At 38.8% G+C, this 27,858-nt stretch overlaps 1 protein-coding gene across 1 annotated transcript in view; it reads left to right on the top strand.

Annotated features, from left to right (window-relative positions):
* LOC126195095 (E3 ubiquitin-protein ligase RNF14-like) overlaps positions 1-25,028 on the top strand; it is a 104,925-nt gene extending 79,897 nt beyond the window's left edge. Inside the window, exons 6-8 of the mRNA XM_049933558.1 lie at positions 2,177-2,405; positions 13,104-13,276; positions 24,072-25,028. Coding sequence (XP_049789515.1) covers positions 2,177-2,405; positions 13,104-13,276; positions 24,072-24,308 — 639 coding nt within the window. The 3' untranslated portion in view covers positions 24,309-25,028. The remainder of the gene's footprint in view (positions 1-2,176; positions 2,406-13,103; positions 13,277-24,071) is intronic.
* Positions 25,029-27,858: the final 2,830 nt, after the last annotated feature.

Below are 27,858 nucleotides of genomic sequence, written 5' to 3'. Positions count from 1 at the left end.
TTTTTAGTTACTGCTAGAAAGTTTTTCTACACTTAATATCGTTTAGTTTCTTCATTGGGACATGAAATTATTCTGTTTTCCACAGGAATGCATTTTATTAAATTTCCCTTTTTCTACTTCCTCGAGATTGGTACAGTATCAAGAGACTTGATTATGGCACACGGGCAAGAACGATAAAACCCTGGGAAATGCCTGTGTATTATTGCTTAGTAAACTTGCTTACAAATTACACTTCCATATATTCACTGTATTCTCAAGGCAGTGCAGTTCTTCAGAAGTGTAGCAAATAGAGAGGGTACAAGCAGGGAGGGAGGATGTCATCAGTGCCCTAAAATGGAGGCCTTCCAAATGCAGGTAGAAAAAACTCTCAATAGAAAGCCCAGGTCCATCAGGGGTTCTGCAAAACATTGATATTATTTTCAGCTTTAAATTTTCCTACTCCTAAGTCAAAGGACTAGGTGGATCTCAGGGTGATAAAATTCACTGCAGCAAAAGGGTTAATCCAGCCTTTAAAGTAATGCTATGGAATGTTGGTTATTGCCATTGAACCAGAGAGAAATAAAACACCATGGAACTGTGCAAAATTAACATTTTAATTGCTGCTGAGCAGAAGAGGGCTAGGGACTAAGAATCCAAAGAGGTATTAAATTAGAGGTAAGGCTAACATAGTGGTCATGGAAGAATAATTTAGCAGATCTGAAAACAAAGAGGGGAAAGTACACTGTTAGACTACTATCTGCACCTACGTGAAAAAGAAAAGTGAAAACAAGCTCTATTAGGAATCCGTACAGCAGACACAATTCTATTGATAGGAACAACTGTTTTAAAAAATAAAATAACTAATTTTATTTCAGACAAAAGATATAAGCAAATATACTTACTGTTGATGGATACAAAGTATTATTGACTACAAAATTGTCAATAAACAGTTAAAAGTATGGTGCAACCCACATCTCTATATAGAGACATTATCTGGCTCGAAACAGCCAGGGTAAAATTCAAAATTATACGAATGAGAAGAGCTGAACAAAATACATACGCTAAAAGACAAAGAAGGTATGCTAACTAGATTGCACAGACATACATATATATTGGCATATACCTTTGGAACAATTGCCACGTGTTTTTTAATTGTTCAGTCATATAGGTTCCCATAAAGAGCTGGAATTGTGGGCAGCCAACAATTACCAAATCTCCTTTCCAAAAATTTAAGAGAAACCAGTTTTGTGTTAAGTATAGCATGAAACAGAACTCTTGACTGTGGAACAGTAACAAAGAGGTCAATATCAATATCAGTGGTGCCAATGACACTGTTTTCTGTGTTCAGGGCACATAACTCAGTTTCTTGTCCTTTGCTTTAACTTGTCTGTAATTAAATATCATAATGACTTCAATGATTTGGTTGCTCATTTTTTAGGGCAACAAATGATTTTTGATGTCCTTCACTGTCTCTAGTTTGGAAATTCTGGATGTACGAATTTCACACTTATGAGTTACTGACTTTATCTTATCTAGTGTGGCTTTCTTGCATTTTTGCAATTTGTTCCCTTACAGAATTTGTTACTGAAGGATTGGTGGCACAAGGGAGATGACTCATTTCTTGTTTGTTGCCTAAGCTTTTGAAATATAAATTCCAGTACTGTCATTATTGCAGCAGGATGCAAAAATGAAATGCTTCTTTAAAATAATCAGAAAAGTCATTTATTAAATGAAAATGTTTTTGGTCAATTACATTTCAGTTGCTAATACTCTTGAATTAGTACGTTCTCCGGCAGGAAACAAATTTTGCTAAATCTGACTCCCTCTAGCACTGTAGTTGGAAGACATGTTTTATGGTGCCTGGTACATGAAATTAGAAGTGTACAGGTAGATAGTGCCCTCAGTGAATTAGGAAATGCTCCTTTACCCAGATGTTGAAGAAACGAAGCACAGTGAAATGAAATATCAAATTCATAATGAGCACTGCAGAACTACTGTATTCTGTATTAAGTCATTGAAGTTGGCAATAGTGAGAAGTCTTTGCACTCACACTGTTTGCTTATTAATTTTCGCAACATTTTATGCAAATGTACAAGCATATTGTAATAAAACCACACATTGTACGAACAAAATATTGTAGATTTAATGTGTAGACTCTTTAAAAGTTCAAAAAAAAGACTTCCTTTCTTCATTTTAGGTGCAGGAACTTGTGAGCCGAGAATTATTTCAAAAATATGATTCTGTGCTTCTAAACGCTATGTTAGATTCAATGGAGGATGTAATTTATTGTCCGAGGTCCTTTTGCCAGTACCCAACAACACGTGATCCTGATGAGAAAATGGCGACATGCCCAGCTTGCAATTATGTTTTTTGTGTGTACTGCAAGATGGTCTACCACGGTGTTGAACCATGCCGTTATAAGTCAGGTATGTGTTATTTCTCACACACACTGTTGATGTATGAGATTTCATTTTTATACATAATTCATCAACTTTAAAGAAATAGGGCATGAATAAAGTACATACATGTCTCATAATATAAACATAGGAAACTACTTTTTTTTTCTAAATAACTTTTATGCATGTAATGCTGCATTGGAGTAGTTCTGTACTTTACTGAGTAAGAGAGAGTGTTTTGGATTTCATGTAATGTTAACACACATTTTACATGAAAGGTGTTGTGTTGTGTTGTGTACCTGTTGTTAGTAATGAATGGCAACAATTACTTCTATTTCTTAAATGTGTTAGGGTCTTGAGTAAGATGAATGCAGAAGGCACCCAAACCTTACATCTGTAATGGCCAGAACTGTTGTTTGGTTGTATGAAATCATGAATTGTCATGTTGCAGCAGTGCACTTGCAGATAGCAAACTGTTGTTTTAATTAGATTGTAGTGTGTGGATGTCTTTTAGGGTGTATTTGTTTATTGCATGAGAGACAATGAATCTTCATGACTTACAGTGCCTCTGTGTAACCTCCTTTTCATCCCAGAAAGAGGTTGCTATAATCTTCCATGCTGTATTTTATACTTGTTTCATTTGGATTGTGAGGCTGAGTGCCATTCCTTGGTCATTATATTTCTGGTCTGTGCTAGTGGACTCAGGTTTCAAACCCATTTCATGAAGAGAAGCTTCACTTTGTTCAGCGCATCATAGAAATTATTGACACGCATCACTATTTCAGTTCGGTAGTCAACTGCCGGGGCACCAATTTTGAAGCTACTTTGTGAAATTAGAGCACTTCCTGCACAATTTCATTTGCTGGACCATAATGGCTGTTTACAGTTGTTGAAATGTCATCCAGTATCACTTGGCATTACCTTTCACAATATCTTTTATAGTTGCTGTGTCGTTCATAATCTCAACACATTGTGCCTGAAGATGATGAATAGCATAAGCCACAGCTACTGCACTACTTGTGAACTTTCAGCCTCATTTCTAGACTTCGTGGCTGCAACAAATATGTATCACCATACTAGCTTTTCATTCTGGAATCACTGTACAGATAGTAAGTTTCCGAATTTAATTTCATAATGCATATTGTAGCCATCTTAATATTATTTGTCTACCAGTGTTTGTACATACACACAGCTTTGATCACGATTACCAACTTACTTTTTCTTTTAATTGCGCTTTTACAGTTGTCATGTGACTCACACTTACAAATTTCTCCACATGAAGTCCCAGTTTCTTAGTTAAGACTAAGGCTGGTAACATTGCTGATATTTTTTTCCGCCTCTGGTATGCAAAAACTATTGTGATTTCTTAGCAAGTTAGCAAGTCATTATCAGATGAGCTGTTAAAAAAGAAAGGGGGGACAGTAAAATACTGGAAAATTAAATTACAAAATTATGTTAACTATAATGTTGCAGGTACTTATCAGTCCCTTTACATAGGTAACGTTCCTGGTACCTAACAAAAGTGCACTGCCTCTATTATTCCTTAAGTCATTGTTTGTCGTGGTTCTTCTCCACCAGCTGATGGATGGAACAGTAGAGCAGTCTGTATTATTACATATTATACGTACATTCGACATTTCCTGTTGTAAATGATGCACTATTTTTCCCACTTACTGTATGGTTGTTTAATAGTTATGTGGCCAGTTGTTTTCAGTTGACATACATGAGTTACTTTGATTAATAAGCAGTTATGCTACTACTTATAATATAAGACACTGTATGCAGATAATACTTCTATACTGCTTCACACTCCGTGATGGTAGCAGTTCAGTATCAGTGATAAACAACAAGGTACACAGTACAGTGGAGACTTCATTATCCACCGAGCGAGGTGGCGCAGTGGTTAGACACTGGACTCGCATTCGGGAGGACGACGGTTCAATCCCGCGTCCGGCCATCCTGATTTAGGTTTTCCATGATTTCCCTAAATCGATCCAGGCAAATGCCGGGATGGTTCCTTTCAAAGGGCACGGCCGACTTCCTTCCCCGTTCTTCCCTAATCTGATGAGACCGATGACCTCGCTGTCTGGTCTCCTTCCCCAAACCAACCAACCAACTTCATTATCCTGATTAATTATTGTCATGTCATTTGAATAATCAAAAATCTGGATAACTGAATGATGAAGAAAAGCAATTTTTTTTAATTATTAACTCTAGAAAGACAATGTACATCATCCACATATGGTTATCTTTTGTGTAAGTTGTCATATGATTATCCTTCTACCATTAATACATAATGTCAAGGTGATCGTTCCTGTAAAAATCAGTAGTACAGAGTTTATTCCACAAGTTCATTTTTCAGTTTATTCATCACTTCTTGATTTATTTATTTATTTACACATCTAGTTCCATAGGGCCAAATTGAGGAGCAAATCTCAAAGATCATGGAATGTCCCAGTACATGAAATTACAATATAAAAGTAATAACAGATAAAATAAAAGGTGTATGAACCCAAAAAAAGTCAAGCTACGAGTTTAATTAAACACAATCAACAATATAACATAGGAATATAATAGAGGGAAACATTCCACGCGGGAAAAATATATTTAAACACAAAGATGATGTGACTTACCATACGAAAGCGCTGGCAGGTCGGTAGAAACACAAACAGACACATACATACACACAAACATGTATGTGTCTGTTTGTGTTTCTATTGACCTGCCAGTGCTTTCGTATGGTAAGTCACATCATCTTTTTTTTTAAATATATAACATAGGAATCCGCTTAACTTTTCAAGGATCTCCTCAGAAGAATAGGAGTGACTCCAGTCTTCACTATCAAGTTTGCAGGTGTTCGTCAGAATTGAATCTGTATTCTTCTCTATATCACTTATCTCAGAAGTACCTACATCATACTTATTGGCTAATTTATAACCAGTTTCTTATAACTGAGGTTCACATAATTGAGTCTCCACTTATCATCATTACACCACTAAAACAACACAAGATTTTTTTGCCTAATGTTGCATGCCAACCTTATACAAGACAACAAATGGTTAACATTTTTTAAGTTCCAGAGCAAAGCTATCTCGCTTGTATTAAGGTGGTGTCAACATGAGGCGGGCATGAAGAATAACTTTTCACCACTGAGAGCTGGTCAGAGGAAAATATAACATTAGCGTTTCAGGCAAACCAGACGGCAGACCTCAGCAGAAATGTAGTGGAGCAGAGCAGCTTTTCAGTATCACATCACCTTCATTACGTGAGGAAAGAAACACTATATCTAATGCATCAACACGTACCAAGAACTTTTACAAACCAGTCCTGTACTATAACAAACTCTTTAAGCAAGGACGGCAGAGTGAAAACTGCTGGTACTTTCATAATAGCAAGAACTATGCGGTCATTACAAGTGATGTCGGGTGAACATTAGACTCTACTTCACTCCATAAATACCCCTGCATTTTAGCTTATAAGGCAGTCAGTCACACGGATCGATGGTGTACATAATGTTTGCACTCTATTGCCTGATTGCACAAAAGTGACTTCTGGCACAAGCCTGGTGTTGATTGCTTGCGCACTACTGGGTACCAGTAATATTAATGTTCCAAAGGGTGTTTCATAGAACTACTAGCAATTAATAACATGTTGGATGAGCAGCATTGTTTTTTTAGGTAGATGTATAATGCATACAAGGGTTATTATTGTGTGTTAGGTTACAGTGCCAATAAGCATGGATAATGTTGGGGAAGATGAACTTACTCTTCCAAAGGGATTACTTATAGCCAGATTAGATGCTATAGAAAAGGAAGATATTGAAAATTCTAGGGTACAAGGCAGAACAGAGCGAACTGTTGACATACATGCATTGAAGAAAAAGTGAAGTATCTTAAGGGTGAAGATAGATTGTTACTGGAATTGGTGCTAATACAATATAAGGATTTGTTGAATCCACAAGAAGTGTTACCTGCCACACCAATCACACAGCATAGAATACAGACAATCATTCACCAGTAGTTGGAAGACAGTATCAGTTACCTAAGCATTTAGAGTCTTTAGTAAATCGGTTTATGGATCGGCAATTATTAGAATGGTTTATAGAAGATAGTGTTAGGCCATGGCCAGTGAGCGTAGTAATTAAATTAAAAAAGTCACCAGATGGAAGAAATAAATACTGGTTTTGTTGGAACTGTATACTCTCCTCCTTCCTATTTTTTAAAAAATTGCTGACGGATAGCGGATACACTAACACATTAGATAATTTAGGTCAGTGCAAGTTCTTTTCAACACTACATTTAAGAAGTAAATACCATCAAATTGAGGTAAACCCTGAGGATAGAAATAAAACAGCTTTTACTGTGTCTTCTGGTCACTACCATTATTGTAGGATGCCTTTTGGGTTGGAAGTGCCAGCTATATCCAACATTTATTAGATGGAGTCCTCAGAGGTGCCAAACAAATGCATGGTCTCTTTAGATGATGTAATTGTATTCTCTAAAAGTCTAGAAGAGCTTGCTCAGCATTTGGAGATGGTATTTGAAAGGTTGGAAGAGGCTTGACTTACGCTTAGTATTGATAAGTGTCTCTTTGCACCATCACAAGTAAACTGTCTGGGGCATATAATTAGCAGAACTGGAATAAGGACAAATCAACACTTTACATCAGCAGTACATGACTTTCTGGTCCCTCAGACAGTTAAACAATTACAATCTTTCCTTGAATTAGCAAATTACTGCAGAAAAATCATGAAGAGATGTGCTGAAGTGGCACAACCACTAACAAAACTATTGCAAAAAGATGTTATGTTTAGCTGGACACCTGAGTGTCAGACAGTGTTTCAAAATTTAAAAGATGTATTAACTTCAGATCCAATTTCAATTTTTCCACATTTCACAAAAGAATTCATATTGTGTTGTGATACATGTAGTATAGTTTTAGGAGTAATTTTTGGAAAAATCATTGATGGGAAAGAACACTCAATCACATATATCTCTCATCATCTTAATAAGGCCAAGCAAAATTATTCTACCACTGAAAAGATGTTGGTATTGATATATGGTATTTCTTATTTTTGATTTTATCTGTCACTTTGGTTAATCATGATGCAGATTTAGAATGGTTACGATGGCAAAAATTCCATCAAGTCTTCTAACAAGATGTGATTTGGAACTAAGTGAATTTCAGTATGATGTAATCCACGAACTGGGTGTTAAAACACAAAAATGCTGATACACTTAGTAAAAAGATTGGGCATTGCAAGTCTCTGGATTTGATATCAAAGATCTGAAGAAAGTGCAATAAAAAAGACTGTCAGGCGTATTGCAAACTGCCACAGTTTGTCATACAAGATGGGATATTATGCAGATCAAAAAATTGTGGTGCATGTGCTGTAGTCTCAGCAGCTTTGCGAACAGAGGTATTACAGCAAGAACATGATCATACATTATTAGGTCACAGGGGTAAGAGGAGAACACACAGAAGAGTAGCAGTAAGCGTCTGATGGCAAACAAAACGTGCTGACGTTCAGCAGTGTGTCAAGAACTGTATTCTGTGTTTGCAGCATTCTGATTTTTTGCCATGAGAAGATAAAATCATAAGGACTGCCAGAGTCCGACTATACATTTCAAATGATAGGAGCTGATATTTTGGGGTAATTTCATGAGAGTCCATCGGGTAACAAGTATGTGTTAACAGTTATCAATCACTTCTAGAGATATTTAGTAATTATAGCAATACCGGACCAGAAAGCGAGCACCGTAGTTCATGCTATGGTAAATCATTGGATACTTAAATTTTGGGTGCTGCAAGCAATTATTATGGGCCAAAATTTCATGTCTGATCTCATTAAGCAGTTGTCGCTTCCTGAGAATTGAGAAATTACTTAAGAGTCCATTCCACCCTCAGGCAAATGGTCATACAGAAAGAGTTCATAGGGCTAAACCAAAGATGCTAAGCCATTATATGAATTCTCAACACATACACTGTGACATATATTTAGATTTTGTAGTTAGTGTCGTCAGTTGAAAAACTTGCACAGGAATAGAGTTATCAAATTACTAGGTTGTACATGGATGCAGAGTGCCATCTCCATTTGGTGTGCTTCAACTAAAATTGGGAAAAGATGGTGAACATGACAAGGTGTTTGCAAGAATTCTAAAGGAAGTGTGGCAAAGGGCAAAATAGGCAAACATGAAAGTGCTAGACTGTAAAGAGCATGTGGGGTTAAGTAAGAGGAATTTACCACAGTATTGGATGGGTCATTGGGTAGTACTTGTGAACCCTTGCATTCCGAAGGGTAGGAAAAAACGTTTTTGGTTAAGTTTCAGGGTCCTTATCAGGTGGTGAAGATAGTCACCTGTAAATGTAAAGTTACAATTAACAATGCAGGAAAAGATAGATTGCTACTTACCATAAAGAGGACATGTCAAGTTGCAGACAGGCACAGTTAAGACACCTACACAAAGCTTTCAACCATAGCATTCAGCAGTAAAAACAAAAAATCACACACACACACACACACACACACACACACACACACACACACACACACACACACAAAATTGTGGTGCATGTGCTGTAGTCTCAGCAGCTTTGCGAACAGAGGTATTACAACAAGTAAGATCACAAAAATCACAGATGGTTGTTGATACTGACCTTCAATATCTGGGAGGTTAGGAATGAAGTGAAACGTTTGCAAGACATGTCAGAAGTGCGAAAGACACCAAATGGGGGCAATATAATTATTAGCTTAAGTTTTGCTATGATAAGCTGAGAGAGCTGTTGCAGCAAGTAATGGGTAAAACATTCTCTAATACAGAGAAAGAGAGGATGGCTGAATGTGGGTGGTAAACTACTAAAAACCATGTTTGACACTTCAGATAATGATATTTCAAGTCTGAATAGTACAATTTTTAAAGTGCAAGAAGTAACAAGACACTACAGGAACAATAGTGGGTTGGCATATGACACAAATTATGGGTCTGGAGTGAGGATTGTTAAATATAACTAAAAAGGATGCATAAAAGAACAATTGAATTACTGCAATATGTTAATGATACAAGTATTGCGATGAATAAGAATTTTAAGTGTAACATAGTCATCTGAAAATGTTACACAGGGTGGTAGGGTTAGCTAGGCTAACAAGAGAATTAGCAAACAGTTTGTGACCATTGAATAAAATCAAAAATAATTAGAGAAGCTCCCAGAATGAAGTTGGGAAGGTAGGAGACGAGGTACTGGCAGAAGTAAAGCTGTGAGGATGGGCCGTGAGTCGTGCTTGAGTAGCTCAGTTGGTAGAGCACTTGCCCACGAAAGGCATATGTCCCGAGTTCGAGTCTCGGTCCGGCACACAGGTTTAATCTGCCAGGAAAGTTTCAATTAGAGAAGCTGTCCAGCATCCTACAAATAAACAATTAACCACTACACTGTTAACACTAAAAAGATTTTTGTAAGGAATATTTCAAGAGGAAAAAGGAATTTACCACGTGTCTGTGGCATGATATTTCCATAAATGAGAGCAACAAGTTTATACAAGATAAATTGTGTGTGTGTGTGTGTGTGTGTGTGTGTGTGTGTGTGTGTTTTAATGTTAATGTACAGGTCCCTGTAACTAGCTGTAAGTCATAATTTACAATTTAAATGTTATAAGATTTGTGCATATCCATTTGCGCGGAGTGTTGTTGACAGATGGATTAAATTCTTGGTTAATGAACTACTACGTGTGTCTAAATAACTGAAAATGTGCGTAGTTCTATCAGTAGATCTCTTGGTAGTTGTATTAATGAAACTATTATTATTTGTCCTGCATTAGTAGTTCAAACAGATAACCAATGTTGCGAAGCAAACCTACTTTAAGGAAATATGAATGCACCCAATTGTAAGAAGGTGGTTATGAAGCCAGAAACACATTTTCAGTGGGTTGGAAATCATTGGATTTATACTGTGTACAAGCCACAAATGGTAATAGTGAACCATTACAAAAACGATACTTTTACAGGAATGATGAGTGGAATTGCAGATTAGTGGTATATTAATCAACGGAACAGAATGTGCTATAGCAGGAGTATACTTTCACCTATGAACAACCATCATGCATACTACAGTAATTTGTAGTGCACAACCAGCATTGTATTGGACAGAAAATCCCTTCAGAATTTTACCTATTTAAAATGTTTCCTTTGTAAACTACACGCCAGATGCTACCATACTGTAGGACATATACAGCTTAATTGGTGCAAAAAATTGGCAAATTGCTGTCGAACAAATGTTAAGACATCTTCAGGGATATCACCATGGATGAAAGCAGAACACAGTTACCATTAGTCTTACGGACACTAGTATAATCACCATACTAGTGGTGATTTGTGCAGTGTATCTTTTCCTAAGATTCAAAATTATGCAAGCAGATTTAGAAACCACACATGAGATCCCCCTTAAGTGGGTTGTGCCAGAAAGAACACAGAAATTTAACAATCTTAAGTTGGTAAAGAATTTTGTAAGTAGAGAAATATTTTGTATTAAGATTTTTGTTTTTACTAAAATTTTGTATAAATTTTTTGAAGGAGAGGGATTGCAGGCCAGCCTCGTAGAAGGCAGCAGACTGTTAACATTTTGAAAGTCTCAGAGCAAAGCTATCTCACTTAAATTACGGCAGTGTCAACATGAGGGGCAAGAAGAAGAATATTTCAGCACCGAGAGTGAGTCAGGGGAAAACACAACATTGGCACTTCCGGTGAAACAAACAATGGACCTCAGCAGAAATGTAGTGGTGTGGAGCAGCTAGGTGGGATCACGCCTACTTTGTGACATGATGAAAGAAATACTATTACTAAAGCAACAGTTGCCACAAAAAGTTTTTATGAGCCGGTCATATACTATAACAAACTCATTAAGCATGCACGGAAGAGTGAGAACCCCTGGCTGATACCTTCATAACAGCTAGACCTATACGGTCATGACAAGTGATGTTGGGTAAACATTGGCCACGACTTTGCTCCATAAATACCCCAGCATTTTAGCTTGTAATGCAGTTGGTCAGACAGATCGATGATGTGAATAACGTTCACACTCAATTCCCAGATTACAGTAACGTGTTGTAGATTTAGTGCACACTACTGAACAACGACAACCACTACTGGAAAAGATGGGTGCCTCGCTATGATCACCAGTCGCAGAGTTCAACATTAGTCCATCGCTGTAGCAGAGGGGTGAACCTGGGGGGTCTTCCCTATCATCCTGGATCGGAACATGAGTGTTTCTGATACTTCAGAGGATGATCGTACTAAGCAGCTACACCTCAACCGTCATCTCACTTCAGCAGATGAAGAAAAGCAGTGGTGAATGGGAGGCGACAGAGTTCTGTCCAGATTGACATGAGTAAGTCCAACACACGCATCGCCTTCACTGTATGGGCAGTGCCGGAGCCACCACAGTCAGTGAACTGCCATTAAGCAGACAGCAGGGAACAAAGGATGCAGCAGCAGCTACCTCAAGCGGGCTGAAGGCCACTAAGACACAAATCCTCAATAGGCGTCGACAGCCGATGTCAACAGCGAGTTGAAAAACTGACTGAAACTTATGGAAATAAATAACTAATTCTGAACATTCTTTCACTGCGTCTACTTGTGGCAACAGGTCACCAGCCTCCTCCTGAGGAAAAAAAGACAAGGAGCAAACTGGGAGAGCGCCTCCTGATGCAAAACCATCTCTACTTCCGCCCTCCCAACAGTTGCCATCTTGCACTGACTGTAGTTGTACACATATTGTAGACTGTCACCTAAAACTGAACATTTACAATGTTGTACCGGATTCAAAGGTAGGCCACCCTTTGACTATTGTGACAGGTATGTATGGGGGCTCAGACTCTACTGACTCTAATATCAGTGGTGTTATAACTTTGAATTCCCCTTCATACCTCTTCATAAATTATTGCTGCTGATCAGGCTACAATCCGATTCCCACATAACTGCAAAATTATTACAGTCTTCTGTAGTACTTTGGTGTCTTTTGAGGAATATTGAGTCTTTTCTTTCTTTATTAATTATGAACAGATTTTAATATAATTTTAGTCATGTAGTTGATTGTTCAGAGGCTGCAGTAACTGCACCATTATGACCAGTGTGCACGCCTCTCAACGTACTTTCACACATGGGCCACTTGTCATTACAATATCTGCTGACTAGCCAGACACAGGCATTAGTGGCTTGTCCTGTACATAACATGCGTTGCTTGTTTGCACTGAATGCAACCGGAGCCAAGGAAAAAAGTATTGAAAAAATGATTGGATAGAAAATTGTGTGTAGTTGTGTATAGGTGTTGATGTGGTTTTGTAGTTTAATTTCATAGTATTTTACTATCTCCCATTTTCTTTTTTAAACAGATTATCTGATGATGACTTGCTAAAAAGTCTAGACTCGTAATGATACCATTTATTTTTTAACCGAGTCTGAAATATGTAACTAAAAAAATTCCATTTAGAAGACAGTCTGTTTTCCCCTAAGGCAATGCGCCTATTTTGTGTAGAGTTCAAATTCTTATCATATTTCATTTTAATGGCATTTATGTTCTGGGTAAAAGGATTATGTTAAACAACATTTAGGCTATGTTTCGTTAAAAGATTGCAGCCAAAGAACATTTGGTAAAATTAACATTTTTGTGCACTACTCAATCTAAAACATATAAACTTTATATTCTGTTAAACAATTTGCCCTCTCACTTTGCACATAGATGAAAAAATGCGGCTTGTGGAGGAATATCGGTCAGCAGATGAGAAGCAAAAGGAAGTGCTGGAGCAGCGTTATGGTAGAAGGCAGTTACAATTACTTGTTGACAATACAATGTCAGAAGCATGGATTAGTAGCAACAGTAAGAACTGTCCTAATTGTAATGCTGCCATAGAGGTAAGAATAATTGAATTGTTGGCTAGAAGGTACCTTTTCAATAATTTGTTCTGTATTATGCTACTAAATTTCTGTTTGTCACTTACCACTTCTTTCACCACTTGTCATGTTTGTTAATGTGAAAAATGCAAAGCTGCCCATAGTTCAGAGGTTGGAGGAAGGCAATAGAATACCACCTCCAATAGAGCCATGCCTAGTAAAGCACTGTGTGTTCAAATCAGGCTTCAGGTTCATCGTGGCAGCTTTACTTTCATGTAAATTCAATGGATGGCACTGATTTTTGTAGAAGTCTCTTACAGTGACAAATAGAGTTCTCTTGTTCTGATGGTTTTTTTAATGGTGTGAAACAATTATGCATAAATATTATGCCTGATCAGCCTGACAGTGACCTAAAATAATACCTCTAGTATTCTGGGTGTAAAATTCATAAAGAAGTTAGATTAACTTCTGCTGTTAAGGTAATGAGCTCAACATCTCAACATGACAATTGCTGACAGTGGTAAAGAGAAACTCTTCCAGTTAACTTTCCGATCCCTGTATTGGAATGAGTGAGTTTTTTAAAGGAAATGTAGCAATATTTTATAGAGCCTGGAGAAAATTGATATTAACTTAAGAATTCTTATGTAGAAGTATGAAGAATGAGCAGTGTGGCATGTCATTATAATGTGACAGTTGGTACTATGGGGGCTTCATCTTGAGATACTCAATTTGCTATGGCATCTTGATTCATGGGATAATTAGACTTATATTCCCAGTCACCCTCTCACCCAGCCTTGGTTGTCATAACCATCTCTATCCCTTAGCCAGTTCTTGTTAGCCACTTGGGTTCCACGGGTTGCAGTACTTCCCCATGCTACTCTACCCCCTTCCAATCACTGATGGTGATTGTTCATTTAATTACAAAGGCACAGAATTGCTGGATAGTTTTTACCTTCAGGGCAATAAATTCTAGGACTGCCAGTAAACTCATTAGAAAGTAAAGAATTATTCCTAGCTTCCAGAACTATCTTTTCCTTCTGCAGGAAGGAAAGAGGCATAGGTTGGGGAGGTTGCAAAGACATGAGGTGGGTTCCTCTCAACTTGGGGTGAGTGACTTCCACCTCTTTCTAACATTTCTCAACCTATCCCTCTGTTCTCCCTGTGAAAGGAACTGATAGCTCCAAAAGTTACTCCATCTTGGTTATGTGCCTTCAATCTACAAGTGCGTTTGGACATATTTAGCACATTTTTCCTTCTTTTATTCGTGGTATTTCATCATTATTTGACTGCATTACTTTTTACACACTTATCTCCCTCAGCTAATTCTCACATTTGGCCCCAAAAATCTGCTGAACTTTCTCTCTCCTATTTTTTATGGCTTGCATTTCACATTTGTCTCCAGTTACTTTGGTAATTGATTGTGGATGCAGTATCAAAAATAGAGGACAATACAGTACTTATGAATTGGATGCATCATGAAAAAATTAAAAAAAATAGGGCTGTATCAACACAAGTCCGAAAGCGCTTAGTATTTTTGCATGCATGTGTCAGTTGCGTCAACTTTCCTTACACTTATCATTTCGGTGTGTTACAAATAAGTAACAAACCTCACATAATGTCTTCAAAATGTCCACTTGCTGCCAGAACACATGATTTAGTTCACTGTCAATTGTCCTAATCATAATTTCATCCCCCATTCACGCACAAGTCACCAAAGTGGCATCAAATTGAAAGACTTGCACCTGGCGAATGGTCTACCCGACGGGAGGCCCTAATCACACGTCGTTTACATTTTACTGTCTCAGTGAATTCTAGACACATTCAAATGAACCTAGCATAATTGGTATGGGCTTGTGGTTTCTCAACCTGTGTTAAAAAATGATCTGGACTCACAGTGAAGAACAACTCCAGAATTTCCTCTCCAACCTCAACTCCTTTGGTTCCATCAGATTCACCTGGTCCTACTCCAAATCCCATGCCACTTTCCTTGACGTTGACCTCCATCTGTCCAATGGCCAGCTTCACATGTCCGTCCACATCAAACCCACCAACAAGCAACAGTACCTCCATTATGACAGCTGCCACCCATTCCACATCAAACGGTCCCTTCCCTACAGCCTAGGTCTTCGTGGCAAACGAATCTGCTCCAGTCTGGAATCCCTGAACCATTACACCAACAACCTGAAAACAGCTTTCGCATCCCGTAACTACCCTCCCGACCTGGTACAGAAGCAAATAATCAGAGCCACTTCCTCATCCCCTCAAACCCAGAACCTCCCACAGAAGAACCCCAAAAGTGCCCCACTGGTGACAGGATACTTTCCGGGACTGGATCAGACTCTGAATGTGGCTCTCCAGCAGGGATACGACTTCCTCAAATCCTGCCCTGAAATGAGATCCATCCTTCATGAAATCCTCCCCACTCCACCAAGAGTGTCTTTCCGCCGTCCACCTAACCTTCGTAACCTCTTAGTTCATCCCTATGAAATCCCCAAACCACCTTCCCTACCCTCTGGCTCCTACCCTTGTAACCGTCCCCAGTGTAAAACCTGTCCCATACACCCTCCCACCACCACCACCACCACCACCACCACCACCTACTCCAGTCCTGTAACCCGGAAGGTGTACACGATCAAAGGCAGAGCCACGTGTGAAAGCACCCACGTGATTTACCAACTGACCTGCCTACACTGTGAAGCTTTCTATGTGGGAATGACCAGCAACAAACTGTCCATTGGCATGAATGGACACAGGCAGACAGTGTTTGTTGGTAATGAGGATCACCCTTTGGCTAAACATGCCTTGGTGCACGGCCAGCACATCTTGGCACAGTGTTACACCGTCTGGGTTATCTGGATACTTCCCACTAACACCAACCTGTCAGAACTCCGGAGATAGGAACTTGCCCTTCATCATATCCTCTCTTCTCACTATCCGCCAGGCCTCAATCTCCGCTAATTTCTAATTTCAATTTGCCGCCGCACATACCTCACCTGTCTTTCAACATCATCTTTGCCTCTGTACTTCCGCCTTGACTGACATCTCTGCCCAAACTCTTTGCCTTTACAAGTGTCTGCTTGTGTCTGTATATGTGCAGGTGTGTGTGTGTGTGTGTGTGTGTGTGTGTGTGTGTGTGTGTGTGTGTGTGTGTGTGTGTGTGTGTGTATACCTGTCCTTTTTCCCCCTAAGGTAAGTCTTTCTGCTCCCGGGATTGGAATGACTCCTTACCCTCTGCCTTAAAACCCACATCCTTTATCCCTCTCCTTCCCTCTTTCCTGATGAAGCAACCGTTGGTTGCGAAAGCTTGAATTTTTGTGTATGTTCGTGTGTCTATCAACCTGCCAGCGCTTTCGTTTGGTAAGTCACATCTTTGTTTTTTTTAAAAAATACGTCATTATTCACATAAGTTCGTAGACAATCACTATGACATAACCCGCGCAGAAAGAAGTCCAAGAAGTTTGACAGATAAATTTCAAAGCCAAGGAATTGGTCCACTGACCATAGTACAATTGGATACTGTATTCAATAAACCACAAGGAAAATCAGCAGGTTCAGTTGCTAAAATATTTATATATTTGAACGTTTGCCTGTACAGAGTTCTTACCACACACTTTCTGATGTTCTTACACATAATCACCAGTGAACCACGACAGACAATAGTTTTCCATATATATCTACAGTTGGCCTCTTTCTTAAGGTACAGTTTTCAATGCTGTTAACTACCTGTTCCATGAAACCTACCGAGCGAGGTGGCGCAGTGGTTAGCACACTGGACTTGCATTTGGGAGGACGACGGTTCAAACCTGCATCCAGCCATCCTGATTGACCTCGCTGTTTGGGCCCCTGCCCCAAACAAACCGATCATGAAACCTGTAAAGATGGGTGGTTACACTGTTCCAACTGGGGCAGTGTAGCCATGTATATGCACATGTGTTTGTTTTTGTCTGTGTGTGATTTTGTTAATTATCTTACAGGATGGACATTGTTCAGCTGCACAATTTTAAAAGTGGCTGACAGCAGCAACCGTAAATAAATTTTCAGTAAAAGGAATATACAGTCAACAGGCTGCATAAATTTATTTTACACTGATGTTCAGAAAAAATGAAAGACCTTGAACAACTAGAGATAAGACATTCTTATTCACAGGACATCTACAATAGTATGTTCTGAAGAAATGATTGGCATTTGGACCATGTCGGCCTACGGGTTCTAGGTCAATATCAATATTGTGGCGCAAGTCACGTACCAGTAAAATGTGCCTGTGGCTCTCATTGTCACTGTAAACTGAAGATAACAGATCAGTGTGGCTTGACTTGAGCAGACATGCAGGATGCCTCTCAGATGTATGAATGAACTGTACCATCAAATCAGTGTGTTTGAAAGAGGATGCGTTATTGGTGTGAGAGAATGTGACATATCCATCCGGGAAATTGCTGCTTGTGTGGGACAAAGTGTTTCGGCAGTGCAACAGGTGTTTGCTGAATGGTTCACAGAACACCGTAGAACACGACAAGATGGGTCAGGTCGCACCACCCAGACCCCCCCCCCCCCCCCCCATCAAAATGGCATTGCAGGTTGCAGGACAGATCTGCATCCTCCTCGGCTCTGGGGCAACAGTGTAACACATTGTACACTATCAGTGGTGACAGTCCCTCGCCGTTTATTACAGCACGGGTTACATGTGTGTTATCCCCTTCTCTTTCCACCTTTGACGAATGTGCAGAAACATGCTAGACGGCAATGGTGTTTGGAACGACATCAATGGGGACAGGAATGGCATTAGTGTTTTTGGATGAATGCAGGTTCTGTTTATTTGAAAATAATGGCTGTATTTTGGTTTGCCAAAGATGCGGAGCAGCATCACAGTGTTTGCATTTGCACAAGACATAAAGTGCCAACTCAAGGTCTTGTGGTGTGGGAGTGCTATTGCATACAACCACAAATCACAGTTGGTGTATATCCAGAGTGCTGTGACCAGAGTGACCTTGTGAACAGCACCCCACACGCCATTTTTCAGTGAGACAATGCATGACCACATGTTGCTGCACATACGAATGCCTTCTTGGTGTCACAGAATGTCAGCCTTTTGCTCTGGCCCACCGTATTACCAGACTTTTCATCAGTGAAGATGTGTCAGATATGGTGAAACAATGGGAGCAGTGCTGTAACCGAATGCCAACCACCACAGGTGAACTTTGGAACCAGGTGTATGTGACATAATGCCATTCACGCTTTATAAGCGTTGGTATGGAACAAGTTATCAGTACCCATGGCAGTTCCTGGGCCTACTAGGCAGCAGGACACGTGCCGAACCGAGGTGACTGAAATGGTAATCATTTCTGCAGAACTTACTAATGTACACGTCCTGTGAATATGAACATCCTATCTCTAGGCATTCAAGCTGTTCTGTTTTTCCTGAAGATGAGTGTAAAAGTCTTGATCAGGTTTCAGTACCACTGAGGGTATCTCCTTCAGAAGGAAAGTTACCTATAATATTTTAAATATAAAATAAATGTCTAAAATACTTAATACTTTACAACATTGAAACGGAGTATGTGGAATGAAACTGGTACTTATGTAAGTTACATTATGTTAAAATTGTAAACTTATGTGATGAGCTATGAAGCTAAAGTCAGACAGCAGAAAACATGGAATAAAGCCCTCCATGGAAACAGTAAAAATTGTTAAACAGGTACTGCTTGTAAAAATAGCAGACATTAGACTCAACATGTGGCAACTAGTTGTGACACCAGGTAAATGTAGTGTAGAGTGCACCACGTACTTGGTGCTGGTATTGTGACAAACATTCAACGGCATGAAATACAAGACTGTTACAGTAATACATAAGTATGCTATATATTTAGATGTTTTAAACAGAGTAAAATGTATGTAGTATAAAAAAAATTCATAAAAGATAATAAAAGGAATAAAATAATTTTTATAAAAATGACAACAACAGTATGTAGCATAAAATAAATTAAGTGGTTATTTACAAATACATGCTAAGAATAAAGAACTTACTGTAGCAGGATTTTATCAAGATGTTACAATAAGTGAAAAAGGAGGAAATATACTTTACATAGAATCTACAAAACAGAATGTGGTATACAGTGTCATCTGGTATGCTGTCAGTAACAAAGTATAGAGTCCATATGGAAAAGGGAGAAATGATGTTTTGAAATGGAAGTACATGGAAACGTGAACCAAAACCTCATATAGTTGTGAGCAATGGCTTGAAATGTTCAAGAAGTGTTTGTTTCTTAACTGTAGTTGCTTGTTTACAAGACCACAGTTATTGTTCATATTCATAAGGACCTGAAGTTCTTTCAAGACACGAAGTGTCTTCTCTATATGTAGAATCATCATTTTTTTCTACTCCTTTTGGTTTGTGTCCCAATATTAAGAAATATTCCATGAAAGTAGAATTATGAACATTAGTACCCTTCTTCCCTAGCAAATGTTACGTATATCTTATGTCAAAAGCTCTACCAGTCTGTCCGATATTAAACACCGGGCACATATCCCAGGCGATGGATAATAATTCCCCCTCCCCCCACCCCATCCCCCCCACCCCACCCCTGACTATTCGTGGAGAAAACAGCTTTGCCTCCTTACTTCTTAACAGATGCTGAATCCTATGTATAATTTTATTCCGTGTACTCCATTTAATTTTTTTTAAAACTATGAAGTATTTTAGATGTTTATTTTATAATATGTTTAAAACATTAATGCGACTTTCCTTCTGAAGAAGATAGCCTTAATGATGCTGAAACCTGGTCAGGGTTTTTATGATTTATATACACATTATTTATTGAAAATTGTTCAAAAGCTTAGTGATGATTTCAATCTTCTTTTCGTGTCTAATCTTCTTTTTGTGTCTGTCCTGAACTGCACGGTGGTCCCTTTACTCACAATAATTTTATTCGACCCACAACTTAAAAATTTTCTGTAAATATACCAAAATAACTGAATCGTAAAAAAAAATAACAAGTTTATCAACAGTCTGAAACATAATAATCAAGTTTTATGATCAAATATAGCTGCTAGTTAGCAGTCTTTAGACACATTTATTTGGACGTTCATATAGGTAATGTTGTTCTGATCTTCAGTCCTGAGACTGGTTTGATGCAGCTCTCCATGCTACTCTATCCTGTGCAAGCTTCTTCATCTCCCAGTACCTACTGCTACCTAGTGTATACATATCTTCGTCTCCCTCTACAGTTTTTACCCCCCCCCCCCCCCCCCACACACACACACACACTGCCCTCCAGTACTAAATTGGTGATCCCTTGATGCCTCAGAACATGTCCTACCAACTGATCCCTTCTTCTGGTCAAGTTGTGCCACAAACTTCTCTTCTCCCCAATCCTATTCAATACTTCCTCATTAGTTATGTGATCTACCCATCTAATCTTCAGCATTCTTCTGTAGCACCACATTTCGAAAGCTTCTATTCTCTTCTTGTCTAAACTATTTATCGTCCATGTTTCACTTCCATACATGGCTACACTCCATACAAATACTTTCAGGAATGACTTCCTGACACTTAAATCTATACTCGATGTTAACAAATTTCTCTTCTTCAGAAACGCTTTCCTTGCCATTGCCAGTCTACATTTTATATCCTCTCTACTTCGACCATCATCAGTTATTTTGCTCCCCAAATAGCAAAACTCCTTTACTACTTTAAGTGTCTCATTTCCTAATCTAATTCCCTCAGCATCACCAGACTTTATTCGACTACATTTCATTATCCTTGTTTTGCTTTTGTTGATGTTCATCTTTCAAGATACTGTCCATTCCGTTCAACTGCTCTTCCAAGTCCTTTGCTGTCTCTGACAGAATTACAATGTCATCGGTGAACCTCAAAGTTTTTATTTCTTCTCCATGGATTTTAATATCTACTCCGAACTTTTCCTTTGTTTCCTTTACTGCTTGCTCAATATACACATTGAATAGCATCGGGGAGAGGCTACAACCCTGTCTCACTCCCTTCCGAACCACTGCTTCCCTTTCATCCCCCTCGACTCTTATAACTGCCATCTGCTTTCTGTACAAACTGTATAGCCTTTTGCTCCCTGTATTTTACCCCTGCCACCTTTAGAATTTGAAAGAGAGTATTCCAGTCAACATTGTCAAAAGCTTTCTCTAAGTCTACAAATGCTAGAAACGTAGGTTTGCCTTTCCTTAATCTTTCTTCTAAGATAAGTCGTAGAGTTAGTATTGCCTCACGTGTTCGAACATTTCTATGGAATCCAAACTGATCTTCCCCGAAGTTGGCTTCTACCAGTTTTTCCATTCGTCTATAAAGAATTCGTGTTAGTATTTTGCATCTGTGACTTATTAAACTGATTGTTCGGTAATTTTCACATCTGTCAACACCTACTTTCTTTGGGATTGGAATTATTACATTCTTCTTGAAGTTTGAGGGAATTTCGCCTTTTTATACATCTTGCTCAGCAGATGGTAGAGTTTTGTCAGGAGAGCCTTCTCCCAAGGCTGTCAGTACTTCTAATGGAATGTTGTCTACTCCCGGGGCCTTGTTTCGACTTAGGTCTTCCAGTGCTTTGTCAAACCTCTTCACACAGTATCATATCTCACATTTCATCTTCATCTACATCATCTTCCTTTCCATAATATCGTCCTCAAGAACATCGCACCTGTATAGACCTTCTATATACTCCTTCCACCTTTCTGCTTTCCCTTCTTTGCTTAGATCTAGGTTTCCATCTGAGCTCTTGATATTCATGCAAGTGGTTCTCTTTTCTCCAAAGGTCTCTGTAATTTTCCTGTAGGCAGTATCTATCTTACCCCTTGAGATAAGCCTCTACATCCTTACATTTGTCCTCTAGCCATCCCTGCTTAGCCATTTTGAACTTCCTGTCGATTTCATTTTTGAGACGTTTGTATTCCTTTTTGCATGCTTCACTTACTGCATTTTTGTATTTTCTCCTTTCATCAATTGAATTCAGTACCTCTTCTGTTGCCCAAGGATTTCTACTAGCCCTCGTCTTTTTACCTACTTGATCCTCTGCTACCTTCACTATTTCATTCCTCAAAGCTACCCAAAGCTCTTCTTCTACTGTATTTCTTTCCCCCATTCCTGTCAATTGTTGCCTTATGCTCTCCTTGAAACTCTGTACAACCTCTGGTTCTTTCTGTTTATCCAGGTCCCATCTCCTTAAATTCCCACCTTTTTGCAGTTTCTTCGGTTTTAATCTACAGTTCATAACCAATAGATTGTGGTCAGAGTCCACATCTGCCCCTGGAAATGTCCTACAATTTAAGACCTGGTTCCTAAATCTCTGTCTTACCATTATATAATCTATCTGAAATCTGTCAGTATCTCCAGGGTTCTTCCATGTATACAACCTTCTTTCAGGATTCTTGAACCAAGTGTTAGCTATGATTAAGTTACGCTCTGTGCAAAATTCTACCAGGCAGCTTCCTCTTTCATTTCTTAGCCCCTATCCATATTCATCTACTACGTTTCCTTCTCTTCCTTTTCCTACTGTCGAATTCCAGTCACCCATGACTATTCAATTTTCGTCTCTCTTCACTACCTGAATAATTTTTTTTATCTCATCATACATTTCATCAATTTCTTCATAATCTGCATAGCTAGTTGGCATATAAACTTGTACTACCGTAGTAGGCGTGGGCTTCATGTCTATCTTAGCCACAATAATGCGTTCACTATGCTGTTTGTAGTAGCTAACCCGCACTCCTATTTTTTTTATTCATTGTTGAACCTACTCCTGCATTACCCCAATTTGATTTTGTATTTATAACCCTGTATTCACCTGACCAAAAGTCTTGTTCCTCCTGCCACCGAACTTCACTAATTCCCACTATATCTAACTTTAACCTATCCATTTCCCTTCTTAAATTTTCTAACCTACCTGCCCGATTAAGGGATCTGACATTCCACGCTCCGATCCGTAGAACGCCAGTTTTCTTTCTCCTGATAACAACGTCCTCCTGAGTAGTCCCCGCCCATAGATCCGAATGGGGGACTATTTTACCTCCGGAATAGTTTACCCAAGAGGACGCCATCATCGTTTAATCGTACAGTAAAGCTGCATATAGGTAATGTCAGTTAATATCCTGTTAAGTGTGATTCTTTCATTACTGATTAGTGGAACAATTTTGTAATTATAAATGAAAAACACAGAATTGTTTTAGTTCTATAGTATACTGTTGAACTATGACAATTTTGTGCTTTTTATGTATAATTTTGTCAGTTAATGTCTGTTAACTCATGTTAACGTATTTTCATACTGCGTGCTAACACATCACATCTGTAGTTGTTGGTAGGAAATTTTACCTGAAGATGAATAATTAGGAGCCAAGTTTATGATAGTTGCAAAATTCCTATTTCTTTGTCGTGTAACGTATTACTGACAAAACTGTGCACCCAATTGATATCTAACATTTCCTTCTGAATGATTCTCACAAAAATTTTTCACCTCTAGAGGTTTACATTGCCCTTTGGCTATTTGAATTTAATATAAATTTGTTTTTTAACTAAATTCAAAGAATAAACATTATGATGTCAAAATTTGACCGTTGTTTGAAGAGAACAACTCTGTACTTGATTGAATATGCATTTACATAAACATTAAGCAACCCACCCATCTTTAATTTCATATATCTTTTTAGTACATGATTTTTGAGACTAAATTACGTGAGAACTGTGTACACCAAATTAGTGGTTGTTCACCTTGTAGATGAAATGCATAATATTCATTATATATATGCATTGTATACAGAAAATGTTAACATGTTTTGTGAATCACTGCTACTAACATTACAGAAATCAGATGGATGCAACAAAATGGTATGCTGGCGATGCAATACCTATTTCTGCTGGATTTGTAGTGCTCGTCTGAATCCACAGTGCCCTTACCTGCATTTTAGTAGCAGATCATCTAAGTGCTTCAATCTGCTTTTCCATGGAGTAGAGCTTGATGCTGAGCTTGATGCTGAAATGGATGAAGAAGAGGAAGATGAAGAGGAAGAATTTGGTGCCTTCATAGGTCTTGTTGCATAGCTGGAATCTGGTTCAGATGTCTGATGATTCTCGATTAAGTTAAGACAAATGTTCTTTCAGGGTTACAGGTCATAGACTATTAAACATTGTACAGTTAGCGTGTTCTAAGATCATGTTCGGGTACAAGAGTGCTAACAGAATTATTACTGTAGTATTATGCTTGAAGTATCATCTGTCCCCGTTGCAGAAACAAATTATGTTGTGTATTTAAACACTTTGACTGTATCAGATAACACACAAGAATATATTTTTGATTTAATAATTTTATAGAAATGTTGGAAAATAATTGTTAGATAGTGAGCTGTACTTGGGTAGTAACAAGCTCTGTGCAACTAGGTATAGATCAAAGTGGAAGGTTCTGACTGTTTTCTTATGTCTCGCCAAGTTTCTAATACACTTATTGTTATTTTTGCTGTTATTATTTGTATACTATATTGTCATTACGGGTATTGAAACCAAGACTTTTGGTGTTTCAAAATAGAAGTTCCTTTTAATTTTTTTTTTCAACCTCCCCTAAAAAATTCAAATGGGCAGCTTTCTCTTATACTTGGACAGGCATATGCAGCATATTTTGTTATGGAACTTGTATGTAAAAAGTGTAAATATATAATTTGTTGGTCTATGTACAATAATGTTCACCGTATATTTTTACTGTTTTGAAACACAGTGAAAAATTTCTTAAGCATCTGTTTTTAATTTAAACAACATCTAATAAGATAAAGTGAGGTTTCCTGTTTTGTGGTCATCCAACAAGAATAATTTTGTCTCTTTAAAACTGTGTATATTTGTGATTTTTTTTTTTCCTTCCTTCTTTCTTCTTTTTCTTTTCAGCTTCTTTCTTCTTTTTCTTTTCAGCCCTCCAAAGAGCAACACTTGTCAGCTCTGGCTTGTGTGAAAGACAACAGTTATCATAACATTGTCTGTGAAAGTAAATTATATATTTGGAATCTGTAGTAGAAGTTGCACTCTTCATTGCAGTGGTCCAAAAGACCTAGAGTTTCAATTGTAAGTAAATACTGCTTTTACGGATATGATATGTAAGTTATATAGAGACTTACTGTTAAATATACTCAAGATCTGACAGCCATACTTCAAACAATGTATGGGTCACTTCTTGACTGATGTCCACATAGGCATGCCTCCCTCTGCATGTGATGCGTCATCTATTCTCTCTGGCAGTCAGAAAATGAGAGTACCAGCTGGGACACCACACTGCTCCTCAATTAGTCTGTATATTAGGCTGAAATCTTATAATGTTGGACTTGATGTACCACAGGGATGACAGCACCAGCAATGGGCAGGGCGCCTATAGAATTTGTGGCCTCACAGAAACCATGTGTAGTTTAAGCATGCTCATCCAACGCTGTGGGATGTGGATGCTTGATGCCAAAGTGTAGATCTGGTTGTCATGCTGCTGCTGCAGCTGCAGGCTACATGCTGCTGTAGTAATATGTTAAAGGTGATTTTCTTGCTGTGAAACCCCAGTATCCATTCTGCACGTTGAACCGTGTCCAAAGGTACGTACCCTGATGGGTCCTCTTCACTGAAAAAAAAAAGCTGAACACAACTTGGCTGTGACAATTTATGTTGGCTATGGCTATAGCGGTGGGAGTAGTATCAGGAATGGGTGTCAGTAGAGCACTTTTACCGAACTGCAGCTATTGACTGTTCTAGTTTTGTACATGCTAGGGAAAAGGGCTAGTGTCACCTACCTCAACGCGTCAGCTAATGCTACTACTGTACCATATTGAAGAATTGCCTTTTTTTTCTGAGGCATGAATAGTTGTGGGTATGCAGCCTGATGTTCGCCATATCACTTACATGCTCAGACTGGGCTTCCAGTACTTGTTAACGTGCAACGAATTGCACATTGGGCTGCACAATCAGCTTCATGTGACTTCTGTGTAATAATTTTATTTGCCAGTGTGGGGCCAGCATATCTTCTGCACAAGGTAAGGTATATATATTTCTATTATTCTTGGCCGTTACAAAATCAACACACAGGTTGCAGTGCACCATGTAGGAATCATCTGTGTTACCTTTATTGGATTGTCTATCATCTTGATGGAATTGCTTGTCACCACTTGAGCCTACATGATAATTGTTGTGTCTAGGAATTCTGTATACTCGGTTCGCTAGACAAACAGACAGACAACTCATTAATACAAGACAAGTACAAATGCTTAACAATTACCTGAGAATTCTTGCAGTCCTTTATACACGATCAAAAGCAAGTGCAGTTACACAAATATGTCACAACAAATGGTGACGTAGGAAATTAATCAGTCTTCTTCGGAATACACAAACACAAGTAACACGTCTGGTCCTAGCGACCGCTACTGACAAAAGTCTGTTAACAGAACTACAGTGACTGCTGATTTCTAACTGAGCTATGTAGAGATTGCTAATGAAGAGGCTACGATGTGTTGGCTAACATTGAAGCTGCTGTCGAAGTGCGCTGCCACCAATCAGCTGCAGCTCTTCTGTCGTCTTCAGCCGGTGGGGGGGGGGGGGGGGGGGCGCTGCTGTCATGTTGTCGTCCTGGAGGGAGGATGGTCAGCGTGTGTTTGGCTGACCTCTTCTCACAGCCTTCTCTACTCTATTGTTCCTGACTGGTGGGCTGGCACTGACTTTATTCGGTAACAATACTTACATGTTGTTTATGACATGAACTTGAATAGAATGAGTTTAATAATGTACAAAGTGACACTTTTAATACGACACTGTGTGTGTGTGTGTGTGTGTGTGTGTGTGTGAGAGAGAGAGAGAGGGGGGGGGGGGCAGGCCTAGTGCTTCCTTTCAAGCTTCCATATCTTAAGTGGACCTCATTACATCATGGCGGCCTGTGCTTGATACCTCTTCTGATTTTTTAAGTACATTGGTAGACTTGCAATCTTACGGAGACCGTTCATCATTTAATATCATTCCAACTACAGAGCTCTGCGAATGGCAGTAATATAGGATCTACTAACAGTGATTACTTTCTGAGCAGTTGAAAGATTCATCAATCTATCGAGGAATAAAAAAAGTCCTTTATAAATAGGGATCTAGCATCTTAAAATGCTTCCAGAAAATCTGTATAAAGCAGTCCCAGTCATTCATGATAAATAAAGCAAACTTAGAGAGGCGGTAGTGGGGACTGAAACAAGGAAAGAAATCCAGTAAACATTGTCTATAAAATGCGTACATTAAGCGTTACGAGCACTAATTCATTGTCACATTTGTGAAAGAAAGTCTCTTGTACTTAAAGTTCTTTCCTACTGCGAACAGCCTTACATATTGTGGAACAGGTTGACTCATGTGCCATATCAAGTTCCTGTCAAATGACGTTCTTGTCCTGTTAGGGGAGGTACCATTCCCACATGGTCCGTGCATTATGAAGAACCAGCCAGTTTTCTCCAAAATGTTTAAGGATACTTTACACGGGCATCTAAGGAGCAATGGGCTCCAGTACATTGCCTACCTTATATTCCCCTGTTCTTAATCCCAAGGATTTGTGTTCTACATCTACATTCATACTCCGCAAGCCACCCAACGGTGTGTGGTGGAG

The sequence above is a fragment of the Schistocerca nitens genome, chromosome 7 (genome assembly GCF_023898315.1).
Source record: "Schistocerca nitens isolate TAMUIC-IGC-003100 chromosome 7, iqSchNite1.1, whole genome shotgun sequence".
Lineage (NCBI taxonomy): Eukaryota > Metazoa > Arthropoda > Insecta > Orthoptera > Acrididae > Schistocerca > Schistocerca nitens.
This window is presented reverse-complemented; position numbering and strand designations above follow the sequence as displayed.